General features: G+C 34.3%; 1 protein-coding gene across 3 annotated transcripts in view; it reads right to left on the bottom strand.

Annotated features, from left to right (window-relative positions):
• The window catches only part of LOC144853844 (cAMP-regulated phosphoprotein 19-like), a 33,647-nt gene that overhangs the window by 10,950 nt on the left and 1,534 nt on the right, over positions 1-21,163 (bottom strand). The window contains exons 2-3 of one of the 3 annotated variants that reach the window (XR_013614433.1): positions 18,894-18,992; positions 17,549-17,825 (exon numbers count right to left, since the gene is read on the bottom strand). Coding sequence is in view for 1 of the 3 variants with exons in the window: in XM_078711699.1 (XP_078567825.1) it covers positions 17,649-17,825; positions 18,894-18,992 (276 nt within the window). In the remaining 2 variants the exon portion in view is untranslated. Of the gene's footprint in view, positions 1-14,983; positions 17,826-18,893; positions 18,993-21,163 lie in introns of those variants that run through there. The other 2 variants (XR_013614434.1, XM_078711699.1) reach the window with 2 other exon arrangements.

Genomic DNA, 21,163 nt, shown 5'->3' with positions numbered 1-21,163 from the left:
GAAAGTAGTCATGGCTCTTAACTGGTACAAAGCTCCAGCAAATGTGATAGTAAAAAAATATCATGATAATATAAACAACAATCGCCTTGAAACGAACCTAATACAGATTCAAATGAACTGGAAAGTTTACCACCAACCTTTACTTGTAGTTTGGTATTTGACAACATAAACCTAACTAGACGTATGTCATCGTCAGAACAACCAGCATCGCTTATTAAACGTAACACAGTACACGTTTAATAGTATCGAATGTCTAAACCCATTTTGTAGAATTCCCATTTCTTTTGTTTGACTATAGATCTATCTATTATCTATGCAATCTTTAAATTGCCCACACACGTCACACACATAACAGAGCAGAGCCATATTTTGTTCGTCGCCGCTGTCACGCCAAATTAGATTCCACTGCCAAATTAGGTACCGAACTTAATTTGGCGTCTAAAAGGCGGCAAATTAGGTACTATTGCAAAATTAACTTCTATTGTCATTTTTAAAAATACAGTTTATATAAAGCAAATGGTTGGTTCAACATATAAGTAATAATTTTCCAGTTAATAATTAAAACTGTTACGTCAAAAAAGTCGAGCGGCGTTTTTTGTAAGAAATATTTCTTGTAAACCTAAATCTAAACTTCTGTAAAATTATGGTGTTTAATAACAAGGTGGTCGATTAACTAAGGTATCTCTATTTAAAACTAAGATATCTCTATTTAAAACTACGATATCTCTATTTAAAACTAAGATATCTTTATTTAAAACTAAGGAGATGCTGTGGATCAAAGAGCAAAACCTACACTCAATAAACAATCGGATTCCATCAAAGCTAACGGTTTATCTAACTCACTTACTTAATTAGCCCTCAGTAGCATTTCTTGTCACCAACTTTGGTGCTTAGTGCACATAATTATTATTGTTTTGTATTCACTTGATCTTGAAAATGGTTCTATGATGGTACCGACACGTCGACCTCTCTTTGTCAATAAATTTTATATTGAAATTATATAGTAAACGTCTTTTAATTCGTAATTTGAAACAACCAACTTCATCTGTTCAGAAGTCTTGAGCGATGCAGTCAAAAGCTGTTGTGAGTCATATTCTACAACCATGCCAAAATACCGGGGTTACCCCGACATTTGCGAGAGCTGATCATATTAAACGTGAACGTTGGAGAACATCTTCTAAGATGTTTTAACAGAATATCATTGAGGAGGAATTTAAGCTTAAATGTAAACACCTAAAGGAACTGAGAAAGACGATGAACAAATTGTACCTTGATATTAAGAACATGTGTTTTTATTTTCGATAGGCCTACATTTGTATACTTAAAACGATAACAGAATTAAGGCTAAAACAAATGGACGGTGAACTGCGTAATCACTCTAAGAAGATCGCACGCCTATTATACAAGGACATTGACGAACACATTACCAACTTATCTTCCTACCAGCTTTCCTTCTTCCAAAAACTGGTTCTTAGTCGTGGCTTACAGTTCGCCTTACCACATCAATCACAACGTAGGGAAATTTTAGCCAACTTTTAAAAGGTTTACTGGCGTGTCGAGAAGAAACTAAATATTGAGGATTTGAAAAAGCTCACATCAGCAACTTTAAAGTCGATTGCTCTAAACTACATCGAACGCAAGGACCCATCTCCACCTATGTCCCTGAAAAGAGCATTATGGAAATTGAAGAAAAGGGATGACATTGTCATTACTAAACCTGGCAAAGGTTCCGGAGTCGTTATCATGGATAAACATCATTATGATCAACTTCTTAGACAATCTTCTATAAACAACACATCTAAGTTTATACCCGTAAGTAAGACACAATCTAAGTCTAAATGTAGACCAATTAAGCATTTCCATCCTCTCTTAGAAAAGGAGAAGCAACTACCTAATATTGTTCGTAATATACTACCGAAGGAAGTAGCATCTACACTAACACCGCAAGGCTCGAGGTTAGCCCATCTTTATGGTCATCTCAAGACGCACAAAGAAAATCTATCTATTAGGCCAATAACTCTAAGCCACTGGCACATACAATTTTAGTTGCCGAAAATGACACTCTAATAACAGCGCGCTCGCAATTGGGCAAAACGATCGTAGCCTACTTTTCCGCCGGTAAACACATTGCGTTCAATGCTAACGTCAAGGGGTTCTCCCGAACCATGGATTTCCCCTGGCTAGGTTGAACAACATCGATATGAGTGTTTGGGATGGACCTGTTTGTATTGTTTTTTCTATTATTCTAATGTTAATTGTAAAAGTTCCCACCGCCGGTGGTACATCAAAGTTTGCAGTTTTTTCAGTCAAGTTACACACTCATTTGCAAACTACAGAAAAATAGCGTCGTAGAACCAGTTGGTAGGTTATTGAACCCGCGTCCTAAAAGGGGATTCCCCACTTGTATATTAACAATGAACTATGCGTCCGTCAAAAGCGTCCATTGCCCCGTCGTCGATTCCCAATTATGTGTACGCTGGTAGCCTACTCACCGCGCGTTAACATAGGGAAAACTGTAGATGTAAAATGTAATCAGTGTTGTATATTCTACAAAACTGAGAACATTTCACAAGATCAGTGTATAATTGATAAAAAGTTTCAGTATCGAAAACAATTTCGCGACCCATCAATTTTTTTTCGCGACCCAAAAATTTGGTCTCGACCCATAGTTTGCGTTTTAGATAATGTGAATAATCAAAGGACCTCGCATCTAAATCGTCGCTATCTTTCTATGCGAAATTAAAATCAAAGAAAACACTAGATTACAACATATGTGATCACTGGTTGAGGAAGTATGTTACTGACACAAGAGTCTATAACAACTATTATCTTTCGTCTGATCATAGAATCCTTGTGAGTAATATGACAACACCAGCCAACAAAGCAGCCAGGTGGAAGAAGCATAAAAAGAAAAAACAGAGCAAAAGAGCCAACATGAGTAAACTTAAAGATCGAGAAGTAAGAAATAATGTTAAAACAAAGATAGAAGAAGAAATTAATAAAATTAATAAAATTACTTCTCCTGAAAAGACAACAACCACTACATCAACTGAGCGCTATACAACACTTATGACAGTGCTAAATAAGGCAGTTGAAGAAGTCCCGAAGAAAACAAGAAACCAAAATGCTCATCCCTGGGATGGTGATGAAAGACTACAACAGCTTATAAAAGAAAGAAAGAATATTAACAAAAGCACAGTTACCTACAAAGAAGAGGAGATCAAGGCTATGCAGAAAGCAATTAAGATAAGGGTTAAGGAACTACGGAATGAATATTTGTATGAAGAAGCAAGCAAGTTAAATGAAGCCCACCAAAATAGAAAAATATTTGATTTATGGAGAAAAGCTAAGGAGCACGGTGATGTTATAAGAAAAGCACCAAAGCCTATAAAATGTCCTGGATTACGTGAACACTTTAAAGATCACTTTAATCCAGACCAATCTAGCCTTAAAATCCCAGATGAAATTAGCACACCTCCAGAATATATTATCAACCTGAGACAACCAGAATTTGAGATAGACAATGAACCTCCGTCCAAGAAAGAAATTATTGATGCAATCGGACATCTAAAAGGTCGCAAAGCTACCCTAGATGTCGCTTCTGAAATGTTGCAAGTCGCCACAGAGAACCCAGTATTCGTCGACCATGTACATAGACTGTTTGAGGAAATTTGGAGAACGAAAGAAGTACCAAGTGATTGGGGACTGTCCAAATTAACAACCATTTGGAAAAAAAAAGGCAGTCCACTTGATCCATCAATGTATAGAGGAATATCGATTGGGTCTACATTTTCAAAGATACTTATGGTTATCATTCTTTCACGTTTTTCCATCTTTTATGAAAGTCAACTTCTACGCACACAGTTTGGATTCAGGTCCAACAGAGGGTGCAATGATGCTATATATGTAATCAAGCAGATCCAGGAAATTGCGTATCGCTCAAATCGCAAACTCTATACATGCTTCATTGATTTAACAGCAGCATTCGACCATGTGAATCGTAATCTTCTTTTCCTAAGCGTTCGTAATAGGTTTCACTTAAACCAGTCTACTACTATGATTGACATTATACAATCACTGTACAGCTCAACGAAAGCATACCTTGCTGACGACGATCCGAGTGATGATAAGTTCGAAACATCTTCTGGGGTGCGACAGGGTGGTATTGAGAGTACCAGCATGTTTAACCAATATTTTGATTACGTTATTAGAGTGTTCAAACAACGCTGTAAAGATGCTAGTTTGGATGGCCTAATGATACAATACCTAATTCCTATTGAAGCTACAAATCGTGCTCAAAGACGTAAAGCACCATCAAGGGGCATCTATGACGACTTTGAAAGTGGCTATGCTGATGACTTTGCTGTAAGCTCCTGGTCACAAGAAGAACTGCAAACCATTGTGAACATCTTGAATAAAGTTTGTCTGGAATTTGGTCTAAGAATTAGTGCCCCCAAAACAGAAACCATTATATGGAACTGGAAAGAGGAAGTTGAAGAATACCCAAGATGCATCATACAAATTGGCGGCGTACACATTAACAACGTAACACACTTTAGATACCTTGGTGTATGGGCTACCTACAATGATGTTCATATTGGAGATCAAGAAGTAAAATACAGAATCAATTCAGCCAAAGGAGCATTTGCAGAGAATAGAGCATTGCTTACCAACAGAACGATCCACTTACAAACAAGAATGATGTTTCTTAATGGTCTAGTTAGGAGTAGACTCACCTATGGTTGCCATGCTTGGAGGGCAACAGGAAGTGAAATGTCCAAACTTAGCACAACATACAAAACCTTCCTAAGAAGAATGCTAGTGAATGGCTTTCAAAGAGTCTGCCCACCAAACCATGTAGACATATCCTCAGATGAAGAAACAGATGAAAACTATATAGACTGGCGTTACGTTATTGATAATGACGATCTCTACAAAATTACTGGCTGTCAACCGCTAGAAGAATATGTCTACAAGCAACAATTCAACTGGATCGGACATGTAATTAGAAAAGAAAATGAAGATCCTACAAAAATTCTTACTTTTCACACAACCCAAAGTAAACGAAGAGGTCGGAAGATACCATCAATACTTGATAGAGTTGTACAACAAAGTCAACTTACTAGATGCAACTTCATTAGAGCCTGCTTCAACAGAAATTTATAATTCCCAGCAATGTTTTAACTGTATATATGAACTGTTTATAAGTTGTTTTGTGACTGTGTAATTTGGTAGTAGTCACTCTCATACTGTAGGCCTACATTTAAAAGTAACACATCCAAATGCCAACTTTAAGTCAATGGCTACCAGATGTCTCTGTGAGACGGTTATTTGAACCAGTACCAGTACCAGTACCTTATCTTGAAAAGTTCTTACTTGATAAAACAAAGTTTAATGACGCCCGTCTTAAATTTGAAGCTTGTTCAAATACCGTACTTTACCTTTGCATTTTAAATTAAGTAAATGGACCGTGGATAATGGTGGTCTAGCTTACCGCGCAACGCGTTCATCGCGTCGCATGGTAGCATAATTGCGCGCTAGGTATCCATCACAACAGCTAGCTATAGCAACTTAACAACACAAATCATCTACAGCTTGATATATCAACTGTGTATGAAATACTGAGTGATAAATTCCGAATTATCTTCGTAATTATTATCAATTTAATTAAGTTATTGCGTACAAACAATGGAAAAGGTTCCAACGAACCGTGGTGAGTGGAGAAATCATTTAGAAACTTTTTATATAAATAGAAATAATAGTTGAAATGAATGACAATTTTTTTTGTTTTTTGGACACGATAAATGTCTTCACTGTGAAAATATTCACCCATCATTAGGATAGACCTATATTAATTGTGTGTGGCCAGAAGATAAATTGCCTAGGTAGCTTTACAGTGTACTTATCCTTTTTAAATGTTTGCAGACATAATTGTCAACGAAACGTTCGGGCCTGTCATCCAAGGACTAAAACCAATATCGAGTTTCAGTGGGAAGACAAAGGCACAAGGAAACGATGCTACAAAGACCAGCATCAATGATTTGGCAGTCAAGCCAAAGGTTGAACGTCCTCAGCACAGGATTAAGCCACCAGTTGCACCAAAACCAGCGAAGAAAAGTGTAAGAATGATGGCTTATTCAATCCATGATGGCAATATTGTAAAAGGGGACAAGTTACATCAGATTAAGCCACCAGTTGCACCAAAACCATCAAAGAAAAGTGCAAAAAAGATGGCGCATTCAATCCAAGGTGATGGCAATATTGTAAAAGAGGACAAGTTTCATCAGATTAAGCCACCAGTTGCACCAAAACCAGCGAAGAAAAGCGTAAAAAAGATGGAGCATTCAATCCAAGGTGATGACAATATTGTAAAAGAGGACAAGTTTCACCAGATTAAGCCACCAGTTGCACCAAAACCAGCAAAGAAAAATGTAAAAAAGATGGCGCATTCAATCCAAGGTGATGGCAATATTGTAAAAGAGGACAAGTTAAAAAGGCCACCCAAAATAATCGGCTGGGCGAAACTCCTTGGCAACACCAAAACAAGAGGTGCATCTGTGAAAAATATGACACAGAACTTAATGCAGGTAAATAGACAGGTACTGTACGGACATACAATAATGCCATTTCTTTTTTGTCTGTTATTCACAGGATTTAGTGCATCTCTCACAATCATCATGATTTTTCTTAACTGGTGGCCATATCCTAAAGTTTATTTTTTAATGCCTCATTTGACTGTTTTATGAATTTTATATACATTTTACAAGTAATTTTACATAGTTTATATGTAATTACATTGTTGTGTGGTAAACAATTAACGATTTTTTTCTAAGAAGAACATGGACATTTTTTAGTACTGTAAGCTGCTTTAATTATACCCATATTCATCGTTTAATTTTACAGGCTTCTCATGTTGAAGACATCCCAGTTACACGAAAATCAACTCGAAATATGGCAGATAGTTTTGTTGATAAAAAGGTTGAAGGTATGCCGAATAAGTCAAAACCATCACTTGCTGGTGATGAGAGCGATGATGAGGATGAGATATTTTATGATGCACTTTCAGGTACTTATTACAATCAATCTAGTGTAAAAAAGATGGCGCATTCAATCCAAGATGATGACAATATTGTAAAAGAGGACAAGTTTCATCATATTAAGCCACCAGTTTCACCAAAACCAGCGAAGAAAAGTGTAAAAAAGATGGCGCATTCAATCCAAGGTGATGACAATATTGTAAAAGAGGAGTTGAAAAAGCCACCCAAAATAATCGGCTGGGCGAAACTCCTTGGCAACACCAAAACAAGAAGTGCATCTGTGAAAAATATGACCCAGAACTTTATGCAGGACAACAGTGGATTGGATTGGAGCGACGATGAGGATGAGATATTTTATGATGCACTTTCAGGTACTTATTACAATCAATCTAATTATTTCTCTTATTTTTGTTTTTTTAAAAACCTTACATGGATGTAATAATGTACAAAATGTCACACAATGTTTGCATTTTACAGACTTGAATGACATTTTTAATGAACCTCAATGCATCAGTGGTTCTGAAGATATTAAGAATCATGTGCAAGATGTAGAAAGCATAAGAAAGGTCAGTGACCTGGATGTCACCACCAAGGCAGCAGCTGCAGCCATTGAAGTCTTCGACAATAACATGTTCCTTGACGATAGTACCCCAGATGCCGTCGCAGTCACTACAAAAGTGAAGGATTACATTGGAGAAATTGACAAAAATGCCGTGGATGAGTACATCTCCGGCATTATCTCAACCAGCATGAAGACTGTCGATGTAACCAACACCTTGATTGACAACACCATCTCTGACATTAATATTGACGACACTGTGTCTGATGTCGAGATTGTTGACACCCTCTCCGATGCCAAGATTACCTTAACCGTCTCAAAGATTGACGAAACTGCCTCTGATCCCAAGATTGATGACACTCTCACCGATGGCAAGATTTACAACACCATCCTTGATGTTGAAATTGATGACCCCATCCCTGATGTTGAGATTGACATCAATGCAGTCAGACAGTATGTCGCTGAAATTATTCGCTACAGCAGTTATGTCATCGCCATGGAGGAGGCAGATGAAAAGGATAGCAAGACTTTCGAAAATGCCGTTCCAACCTGCAAGCCAAGCGAAGGTGATTTATTTTATTACATAAAAATAAACATGCATTTTATTATGTTGTTTTAATTAGTAATACAAATAGTACTATATTATTAAAAACAAACATTGCATTTATTCCTTACAGACAATTTGGCTGGTGATGTCCCTGCTAACCAGAATTCTACAGATGTACCACGAGCAGGAATTTTCAGGCGGCTTTTCCGCAGACTTAGACGAGGCATTCGTAATATCAGTTGCCTCAAAACACTGACAGAGGAAATCCAGGATACTACCGGTGAAGATATCGACAGCACAGATGCCAGTGCCAATGATGCCAGTGCCAATGACGCCAGTGCCAATGATGCCAGTGCCAATGACGCCAGTGCCAATGAAGTCAGTGCCAATGACGCCAGCAATGTCAGTGAACTTGCGGCAAATGATGAAGGCAGAATTGATCTTGTTCACAATACTTCACGCCACAGGTTCCTCTCTGCATTGTTATGCTACAAACACTAATCAAGTGCAATATTATACAGAATCAACTACTTATCAATATTACTGCAAAACCATTGGATTTTATAACTATATATTATATTTTTTAACCAGAATGATACATATTATGTCTCATATTATATCAAATGTTTACAAATATAAGATTTCAAAGATTTTCAAAATATTGCCTTTGCGTTTATTATTTGCCTTCATGTTCAATGTTCATTCACATCTGAGACTACAAATTTTACCAGTTAATGCTGATGAGGTTGAATATGACCATGGTGATGATGTGATACACTATACATATTATACATACATACACTATTATATTTATTCAATATCCACTAGAAAAATAGATGATGATGTTGAAACAGAAAATGAATAATAATAAATCTAAAAGAACTCAAGAAATACATTAATTTCTCTTTAAAAAAGTTTATTAACATTGGATGTTTTAGCAAATTAATTCATTATTAAAAACAAAATTCATCAAAATTTGAATTATCAAATTAAGCCATACTGACTTGATCCAACGAATCATGATTTGCATAATTTATGATGCAATAATTGAAATACACTTAACCAAGATATTTCACTTAAGTCAATAAATATATGGATTTCACTTAAGGGATATTCAGTTAGATAGGAATTTCTTATTTTTTATTTTAGGATATTTCCTTTAGATAGTTGCCCGGGCAACACCCTTAATTTCATACTAAATGTTTTTTTCTGCCACTAAATTAAAATTTAGATCCCATTTCATCATATATATTAACCATTAACGTTATAGAAGTCCAGGGTTGGAAAAGTCTATTATGCAAATTGATTGACTGCAGCGTAAAATTAACCGCGCACAATTTAACGGCGGTCAGTGGATTTTTTTTTTCCGTTTTCCACGTCCGTAAAATTGGGCCGAGTTTCCGTAGTAATTACGGACGTTGCGAACTTTGAAATAACGGTGTTTAATTGCTTCTTTCTGCAAATTTCGATCATATTTTCTTTTCTGGAGTGTGTTTTAAGCAACACAGTTTTACTGACTTATTCAGCATTTATTTCAAAATAATACAATTCAAAGTTTTGCTCAATATATTTATAGCAGCAGCTTCACATTTTTTAAATTATTAATTAATAGGCCTAGTAATTAATTTGTATTAGTCGGGGACTTCCTCTGATGTTTACATTGAACGCAAAAAATGTTATCCTTAGTCGCGTGTGTTTTACTGGCGGAAAAAATAGGTGGGATAAATACTGCTGATAGATATTAGAGTGTCATTTCCGGCGTGAATTTTACGTGCGAGTGTACCATTTCCGGCCACCTAAAGGTGTCATTTAACAAATGTGGCGCAAATATTTGGTTTCTATTATGGCCCTGGACTCTTGGGCAACACCCTTAATTAAAATAGTCCTGCGACCGCCCCTGTTAGCTTACCGCGCAACGCGTTCATCGCGTCGCATGGTAGCATAATTGCGCGCTAGGTATCCATCACAACAGCTAGCTATAGCAACTTAACAACACAAATCATCTACAGCTTGATATATCAACTGTGTATGAAATACTGAGCGATAAATTCCGAATTATCTTTGTGATTATTATCAATTTAATTAAGTTATTGCGTACAAACAATGGAAAAGGTTCCAACGAACCGTGGTGAGTGGAGAAATCTTTTAGAAACTTTTTATATAAATAGAAATAATAGTTGAAATGAATGACATTTTTTTTTTTTTTTGGACACGATAAATGTCTTCACTGTGAAAATATTCACCCATCATTAGGATAGACCTATATTCATTGTGTGTGGCCAGAAGATAAATTGCCTAGGTAGCTTTACAGTGTACTTATCCTTTTTAAATGTTTGCAGACATAATTGTCAACGAAACGTTCGGGCCTGTCATCCAAGGACTAAAACCAATATCGAGTTTCAGTGGGAAGACAAAGGCACAAGAAAACGATGCTACAAAGACCAGCATCAATGATTTGGCAGTCAAGCCAAAGGTTGAACGTCCTCAGCACAGGATTAAGCCACCAGTTGCACCAAAACCAGCGAAGAAAAGTGTAAAAATGATGGCTTATTCAATCCATGATGGCAATATTGTAAAAGAGGACAAGTTACATCAGATTAAGCCACCAGTTGCACCAAAACCAGCGAAGAAAAGTGTAAGAATGATGGCTTATTCAATCCATGATGGCAATATTGTAAAAGGGGACAAGTTGCATCAGATTAAGCCACCAGTTGCACCAAAACCATCAAAGAAAAGTGCAAAAAAGATGGCGCATTCAATCCAAGGTGATGGCAATATTGTAAAAGAGGACAAGTTTCATCAGATTAAGCCACCAGTTGCACCAAAACCAGCAAAGAAAAATGTAAAAAAGATGGGTCATTCAATCCAAGGTGATGGCAATATTGTAAAAGAGGACAAGTTAAAAAAGCCACCCAAAATAATCGGCTGGGCGAAACTCCTTGGCAACACCAAAACAAGAGGTGCATCTGTGAAAAATATGACACAGAACTTAATGCAGGTAAATAGACAGGTACTGTACGGACATACAATAATGCAATTTCTTTTTTTGTCTGTTATTCACAGGATTTAGTGCATCTCTCACAATCATCATGATTTTTCTCAACTGGTGGCCATATCCTAAAGTTTATTTTTTAATGCCTCATTTGACTGTTTTATGAATTGTATATACATTTTACAAGTAATTTTACATAGTGTATATGTAATTACATTGTTGTATGGTAAACAATTAACGATTATTTTCTAAGAAGAACATGGACATTTTTTAGTACTGTAAGCTGCTTTAATTATACCCATATTCATCGTTTAATTTTACAGGCTTCTCATGTTGAAGACATCCCAGTTACACGAAAATCAACTCGAAATATGGCAGATAGTTTTGTTTATAAAAAGGTTGAAGATATGCCGAATAAGTCAAAACCATCACTTGCTGGTGATGAGAGCGATGATGAGGATGAGATATTTTATGATGCACTTTCAGGTACTTATTACAATCAATCTAGTGTAAAAAAGATGGCGCATTCAATCCAAGATGATGACAATATTGTAAAAGAGGACAAGTTTCATCATATTAAGCCACCAGTTGCACCAAAACCAGCGAAGAAAAGTGTAAAAAAGATGGCGCATTTAATCCAAGGTGATGACAATATTGTAAAAGAGGACAAGTTGAAAAAGCCACCCAAAATAATCGGCTGGGCGAAACTCCTTGGCAACACCAAAACAAGAAGTGCATATGTAAAAAATATGACCCAGAACTTTATGCAGGACAACAGTGGATTGGATTGGAGCGACGATGAGGATGAGATATTTTATGATGCACTTTCAGGTACTTATTACAATCAATCTAATTATTTCTCTTATTTTGACAAGTTTTTTTAAAAACCTTACATGGATGTAATAATGTACAAAATGTCACACAATGTTTGCATTTTACAGACTTGAATGACATTTTTAATGAACCTCAATGCATCAGTGGTTCTGAAGATATTAAGAATCATGTGCAAGATGTAGAAAGCATAAGAAAGGTCAGTGACCTGGATGTCACCACCAAGGCAGCAGCTGCAGCCATTGAAGTCTTCGACAATAACATGTTCCTTGACGATAGTACCCCAGATGCCGTCGCAGTCACTACAAAAGTGAAGGATTACATTGGAGAAATTGACAAAAATGCCGTGGATGAGTACATCTCCGGCATTATCTCAACAAGCATGAAGACTGTCGATGTAACCAACACCTTGATTGACAACACCATCTCTGACATTAATATTGACGACACTGTGTCTGATGTCGAGATTGTTGACACCCTCTCTGATGCCAAGATTACCTTAACCGTCTCAAACGCCAAGATTGACGAAACTGCCTCTGATCCCAAGATTGATGACACTCTCACCGATGGCAAGATTTACAACACCATCCTTGATGTTGAAATTGATGACCCCATCCCTGATGTTGAGATTGACATCAATGCAGTCAGACAGTATGTCGCTGAAATTATTCGCTACAGCAGTTATGTCATCGCCATGGACAAGGTAGATGAAAAGGATAGTAAGACTTTCGAAAACGACGTTTCAACCTGCAAGCCAAGCGAAGGTGATTTATTTTATTACATAAAAATAAACATGCATTTTATTATGTTGTTTTAATTAGTAATACAAATAGTACTATATTATTAAAAACAAACATTGCATTTATTCCTTACAGACAATTTGGCTGGTGATGTCCCTGCTAACCAGAATTCTACAGATGTACCACGAGCAGGAATTTTCAGGCGGCTTTTCCGCAGACTTAGACGAGGCATTCGTAATATCAGTTGCCTCAAAACACTGACAGAGGAAATCCAGGATACTACCGGTGAAGATATCGACAGCACAGATGCCAGTGCCAATGATGCCAGTGCCAATGACGCCAGTGCCAATGAAGTCAGTGCCAATGACGCCAGCAATGTCAGTGAACTTGCGGCAAATGATGAAGGCAGAATTGATCTTGTTCACAATACTTCACGCCACAGGTTCCTCTCTGCATTGTTATGCTACAAATACTAATCAAGTGCAATATTATACAGAATCAACTACTTATCAATATTACTGCAAAACCATTGGATTTTATAACTATATATTATATTTTTTAACCAGAATGATACATATTATGTCTCATATTATATCAAATGTTTAAAAATATAAGATTTCAAAGATTTTCAAAATATTGCCTTTGCGTTTATTATTTGCTTTCACATCTGAGACTACAAATTTTACCAGTTAATGCTGATGAGGTTGAATATGACCATGGTGATGATGTGATACACTATACATATTATACATACATACACTATTATATTTATTCAATATCCACTAGAAAAATAGATGATGATGTTGAAACAGAAAATGAATAATAATAAATCTAAAAGAACTCAAGAAATACATTAATTTCTCTTTAAAAAAGTTTATTAACATTGGATGTTTTAGCATTATTAAAAACAAAATTCAGCAAAATTTGAATTATCAAATTAAGCCATACTGACTTGATCCAAATTGATTGACTGCAGCGTAAAATTAACCGCGCACAATTTAACGGCGGTCAGCGGATTAGGATTTTTTTTCCGTTTTCCACGTCCGTAAAATTTGGCCGAGTTTCCGTAGTAATTACGGACGTGGCGAACTTTGAAATAACGGTGTTTAATTGCTTCTTTCTGCAAATTTCGATCATATTTTCTTTTCTAGAGTGTGTTTTAAGCAACACAGTTTTACTGACTTATTCAGCATTTATTTCAAAATAATACAATTCAAAGTTTTGCTCAATATATTTATAGCATTTTTGTCTAACTTTTTAAAATTATTAATTAATAGGCCTAGTAATTAATTTGTATTAGTCGGGAACTGAACGCAAAAAAATGTTATCCTTAGTCGCGTGTGTTTTACTGGCGGAAAAAATAGGTGGGATAAATACTGCTGATATATATTAGAGTGTCATTTCCGGCGTGAATTTTACGTGCGAGTGTACCATTTCCGGCCACCTAAAGGTGTCATTTAACAAATGTGGCGCAAATATTTGGTTTCTATTATGGCCCTGGACTCTTGGGCAACACCCTTAAAATAGTTCTGCGACCACCCCTGGTCTTATATCTAACAAGATCATGGAAAACACGAAATGATCTTACAAATACAACTCGCAGATAGCCTGCAAATGTTTTGTCTTATTGCGGTATATAGAGTGTATTTGAACTATATCTTTTCAGTTGTTATTTTCAGTTATTATTATTTACTGTTGTTACTTTTTTTATTATTTTCAGTTCTTCAGTATTACTATTGTCAATTATTATTTGTAGTTATTACTACTTAATTTGTGTAATGTGTTGTATATCTCAGTTACCGAATACGACAACGATCGTATTTGTTCTGTTTGTTGTATTTATTTTGTGTCTGTTAATATTTTAAGAACGCACCGTATATGAACGTGTACCACCGTTGTAAAGGTGTATAGCTTTAATAAATATTATACTGTATTATACGTTTTGCATTATGAATTTAATATAAAATGTGGGCATACATTTCTTTTTACTTCTTACTGAATGAACAAAAAAAAAACAATCATGGCTACTACTGAAGCCTTTTTTTTAAAAGAATATGTTATGTAACATGCATCAAAAATAAAATCAAATTAATGATTTAAAGAAGCAGGCCATCAACTAAATTGTAAGCCTATATTGATTACCGGTATGTAACATTATGGTCATTCAACATAGGATGTCATCCATACTTATTTAAGTAAATAGGCTAATATGTCAGAAAACGTTCTTCATCTTTAGCAGTATGTACACATTTGGACAGAAAGCAAACACAAAATACATAATATGGATTCCAGATTTTATTTTGTATATACAACTATAAGGAGTTCCTTTGGTTTAAGGAAGTTATTAATATAAACATGAATAAAGACTGATACATAAGTGAATAAAATTTGCATTTGCACATTCTACTCATCGTCTGACAGCACAAATTGTTTAACAGAGCAGCTCAAACTATCCTTCCTGGTTCACTAAGTAGGCCTACTCACAGTGCATGTTATAGTATTACATTGAGAAATTGATAGAAAATCTTGAAAAAAACAATATTAAACATGGTACACAAAGTTCCAGATAGGTCAATATAAAGATACAATTTTTACAAAAAGGTATGTGGACTTTTGTTATGATTAAGTGTTTATTTTACTGCTATTGCATAACAGAACAAAGCCACAAATTATCATTATGCAACATACTGTAGGTGTTAGTAAACATCATCCAATGTTATACAAATATTAATAAATGGTCACACCTAAGCTGGTTATGATTAAATTAATTTTGCTGTCAATAATATCAATTACTTAAAACACTTCTATAGATTAAACTGGTTTTGATATCTGTTTTTGTATACATGCTTCATGAATACATTAACTTAATATGAAGAACTTAAATGACTACGATACTACTCCGTATTTCTTTCTGTATAAAATGTTACAATCCATTAACAGGGGGTTGTGCAGTCCCTCTTTTTGACAGCTAAATGAAATTATGAACTAATTCCTTTATAGTTATTTTTGACAGACTATTAATATTATTGTATTATGCTAGCGCTGAGCCCGCACTACCAAAAAATCCTTTCTCCTCTAATCCAAAGGTTTGTGGCAGCGATGAGAATATGAGTATTTTTCAATGGGTGAGGGCAGTTATAATAATAGGTCGAGGTTTTTTGTGTAAACATCATTTTTTAAACATTAGAAGTTGTACATTATTAATGATTTGTTTAACAGCTATTGCAAATCAGTCATGGCAAATACTATACTATTTTACCAGAATAAATTGGCTCCAACTGATAATAAAAAAAATATTGACATAAAATAAACACTTGTCTAGTAGTACTATTAGGCTATGTCTAGCCATTATGAAACAAGAGCAATCAGTGGCTACATTATCTGCATTGATCAAGCAATTTAGTTACAATATTTCTATTTACAGAAACAAATATGGGACAGCACTCTATCAGGTATTCTAATGCAAAGCTGTGGATGATTTAAGGTTGTTAACCAACATTTTAAAAAGAAATGAAAGAATATTATTTGTTTGGTTAAGATAATTATTATTGTGTTTCAAAAGAGAATTATATAATTTGAGAGAAAGTTAAAAAAAACATGTTTTATGTATATTAAGTTTAGAAAGGTTTAAGATACAAGAAACTTTAATTGTCTTGACTATTTTTTAGCCCTTCACTTGATATATTATGTTTACAATGTTTATAACTTTTTTTTTTGGTAAATAAAAGAAAGATGCTACATCTTTGATTCGATATCTTGCTTAATTGTTCAGAATTGTTGTCTAAATTGGAATAATATCATGTTTTATAAGGAGTTCATATTTTTAAGACACTTTGGGATATAACCACCTAAAAACCCAAAATAATTACCCTTTTTCAAATCATCTTCCTACTTTATATAATACTCCTTTACATGTGTTGAATATACTGTACATAATAACCAGAAAGCAATTCAACTTATAACACTACATGAATATGATTAATATACTTTATTGCAAGCAGTTACTGATTGTCATCATATTTTAATATTCTTTTCTCATCCAACACTTGTAAAAAATTCTAATAGCTCTTTGAAAGTATTTACATTCATTTTATGAAATCAGTATTAGCATATATTCCACAAATGCATCATTATTTTAAATACAGACTGTTTTGTGCTTTATGCAGTAAGGGAAACCCAAAAACATATTTCTGTATTATATTTCAAATAAAGAATCGGAATTTTGCGCGAGGAAATAATGTAAGAATGAATTTTGTGCACATGTACTAAATATTCTGTTTTGCGTAAATAGAGCTATGGTTTCACGTTAGTGATTTGGAGATGTGGGTTTGAGTCACATCCAAGAACAGCATTTTCTTTCCAAGCATTAGCAACTAATAAAATGTTAATTTTACATCCTAGGGTTTTACAATCAACTATTGTGATGTACCAAACACTAGAATGATAGTGTAAAGTATATATATTTGGTGAGTGGGGGGAAGGGGGAATGTGAAACATGAAACAATTTGTTTTCACATACTGAGTATTCAGGTAAGGCAACAAAAATCATTCATACAATATTGTGAAGGTTTAGAGTAGACATCTTACTCTATATCTTAAATTTGTGATAAAATAGTTATATTTTGATAAACAAAGCACTAGTTTTTACAAATTAACTATATAGTTGTAAACTGCTTGTACAATAATGCATTGTTATATGTTTTCTTTTAGACTTATTATACTGCCTAAATAGGGCTAGGCAATATAGTGATTGTTATGTATTGAGTGCATGCAGAAGTACAGCTAAGCTTGATGGAAAAAATGTAAACATCATTCTAATGTGCACCGTTCTTATTTTACAATCTGATAAGAAACAAACTGTTGCACCCTGTACATGTACATGTTTTTTTTACAACAGGGTAATTAAGGCCAGACTTAAAAATGGCCAGGTTTGAATTTTATTCTAACTGTCCAACGCGGCAAGTTTGCTTTTACCCCCCGACGGTTTACGTTGTGGGAGCAACGCGGGTGTAGGGATCATTCCTCCTACTACTAGTTCAGGTTGCATTCGCCTTCCTGGTCTCACTTTCTGTTGGTTCTGTTTAGCCATCATGTAATCTCCAGAATCAAAAAATCTATTCTGTAAATGATAAAAAAAATGAAGCATATTTAATATTTATTCAAAGGACAATATATTTACTGTAAGTAACTTGAGTTGCAGTACTAGACGTCTGGGCAAGTTTTGCAGCTCAATCAAAAGGGACTTTTACTAAGGCAATTTTGAAAATTGAGTAATGATTAAAATTAATATTAGTCCAGTTGCATTATTAGTAACCAACTCTCAGTTTAACTGGGCATAATTAACTTAATAGTATAGTACTGCATTGTGTGTAGGTGTCAAGCAACTGGGACATGCAGATTGATTGTCAATTTTACTCAGTTCCATTCAACATGAGTCACTTCCCAAATTTTTAGATTCAATTCAAAATTTCAAGGGATCATAAATTGTTGTAATTTCAATGTTGGAATTCATTTGTTTGGTGATCAATCAGTCATTTAAGGTTAAATGGTACAAGCACTAGAGAGGGCAGTCAAGTTCTATTTTGGCAATCAATCACAGCCATTTAAGGTTAGATGAAGACAAGGCAATTTCGAAAAAAAAAAACAAACTATGAAGAGTCAGAGCAAATTGACTTATATCAAGGTTTAATTTCAAACGCAAAAAAATCGCTGCAGCTTGAACATTGTTACATTTTTAAAACAACCGGAATGGAAGTTATATCAGATGTACTGTACATCTCAAACCTATCACAGTTATATCAAAGTTATATAGTTATGACTTTAAGAGGTAGAAGAGAGTTAACTAATCACAAAAGTACCATATTTATTCAAATAAACTCCCCCATAGAACATCATTTGGAATAAAAGCCTCCCCTTATCGTTATTTATTTTTCCTTTTATTTGTTTCCTGTTGACAATGTTATTCCTGCTGGTGGTATTGTACTTAATCCAAATAAGCATAAGTATCTATTAATACATTGTTTTAATACCAACAAGAAATGTTTTCTATGTATTAAAAAGATATAGTTTTAGCCAAGTTGATTTAAAACAAAAATTAAGGTTGACAATTGATGGTCATGTAATGCACTAGTCATCGCTATTTCATCATGTGATTGGTCAATGTTGCTTAGTAAATTGTTATACTTACTCCTTTTTGTAAACGTTTCTTTAACAGTTCGCCTGGCTTTCTCACATTTCCATACTTTGCTCTTAATTTTGCCTCTGCTTCTTGCTCTGGTGAAATATCCTTACAAAATAACAAAGATTAAATTTATTTATACTATTATACAAATTTGGACATTATTTAATTTCAGGTATTTGATCAATCTGTTATTTGACCAGTTATTTAGTAATAGTAGGCATGTGAAGGTGCTTATTTGAGGCAAATCCTTCAACTTGTGATAACATTCTAAAACTTGGCACAAGAACATAAAATGGAAGAGTTGTCAAAAATTTGGTCAGGGGAAAGCGGCCATTTTGAAACCCAAAATGGCCGCTTTCCCCTGACCAAATTCTTCTGGTTCAAACGCATAACCATGTCTTTCTGGACAAGGCCATCTATCTTTTCCTACCACCAGAGAGCAGCCACCTGTGTGGAATGTATTATTAATGGTATATTACAAATTCCAAAGCTTAATTCTTTCAGAAACTGATAAAATTAAAGTTAAAAGTGAATTTCTTGCCATCGCAATTCCAGAATCGAATGCATTTGATCTTCATAACAGTATAACAAAACGCCATCTGGAGGAAAATGTACATCTTAAAAAAATTGGTACAAAAAAATACACCAATCGATTGCGCGATTTCTTTCATTACGGTTATTATGTTTTTATCATGTTTCGTATGGCAAAAAACGGTACGATAACATAACAAATAAGATACAATAAAAGTAAACGTGGAAGTTTATCACACAAAAGGGTAAAATGGCTTGTTTCACAATCCTTTATCTTGTCAATCAGGTCGGCTACTTTTAATGTTTTCCAGTCAGTTGCTAATTTAATATATTGTTAATGCACTCGCTAGAATTTTTCTTCCAATCAAACAGCAACCATGTGTTTGATTTCGGCGGCAAAATAGAGTATTTTATGAAAATCAGGATTTTCTTTAAAGATTCTTTCCTTTAGTAAATCGACATTTTTTGGAAGTCAAGTTCATCTTCGCATCCAATTAAACCTTGTTTTGAAAAAAATAGCCTCCATTAATTCTGTACGTCATTTTCTTTTGTATTTTTGTACCATTTTTTTGAAGATGTCTTTGTACATTTTCTCCAGATTGCGTAAACGAATTTTAAATGATAATCGACTTTCGTAAGAATAATTACCTGAAAATCGAAAATTATAACATTGGGATTGTGTATGAATAATTATACATGAGATGATAAAAAAGACACACGCATTATTAAAGATGTATTGTCCCCCAAAATCATGAAAAATAAAGATTTTTAAAATCGGACTTTGAATAGGCCATTTTGCAGTTTTAATGAAGTTGTTCACTTTCATAAGAAAAAAAACGGGGGAAAAATTATTTCACCTATAAAAAGACAAAATAAACAGTTAAATTAACCAAAAACTCATTGTCTTCCAGACAATTTGACCATTTTTTGCTTTAAATTACATTTTTCTCAGGTAAATAAATTTTTTTCAGACCCAATTTTTTGTGAGAGTGAATAACTATTATGTGACATTAAAATAACATATTCAACAAAAAAATTTAAAAAAATATTTTTTTAGGGGGACAATATATCTTTAAACAGAATACCATCACTGACAGAAGGGCGTGTCGGATTTACTGAAATGACATTACTAGTCAATTCTATGGTTTCATTAAAAAAAAAAGTGTGTAAACATTGTATAGTTTTATTTATTATTAAATGTTATAGTGTACAGAAAAGAATTTCTGATTTTATTTTTCACTAACACTGGTGTCCCTCAGGGATGTGTTCTTTTCTCTCTTTACACAAATGACTTCAAAATTGAAAGTAATAATGTTAGTATAGTTAAGTATGCAGATGATTCTGTTGTTACGGGTATAATTCAGCATACTGTGAAGATGAGTATAGAAATACACTTAAGTTGTTTGAGTCGTGGTGTAAGAAAAATTTTCTTATATTAAATGCGGATAAGACCAAAGAATTAATTTTTGATTTCAGAAAGAAGAAAAGTGTTATTGATAATATTGTATTAAACGACCAAAAGATAGAAACTGTAAAAGAACATAAATATTTAGGAACAACGGTAGATTGTGAATTAAATTGGAATGCAAATACTGTAAATATTGTTAAAAAATCTAATCAACGGCTGTACCTTCTCAGAAAGCTGAACTCTTTCAGAGTGAATAATGATGTACTTTTTATGTTTCACCAGAGTGTTATTCTTAGTGTTGTAACTTTCAACTGTGTTGTTTGGTACAATAGTCTGA

This window comes from Antedon bifida, chromosome 10 (assembly GCF_963402885.1).
Source record: "Antedon bifida chromosome 10, ecAntBifi1.1, whole genome shotgun sequence".
NCBI classification, from domain to species: domain Eukaryota; kingdom Metazoa; phylum Echinodermata; class Crinoidea; order Comatulida; family Antedonidae; genus Antedon; species Antedon bifida.
This window is presented reverse-complemented; position numbering and strand designations above follow the sequence as displayed.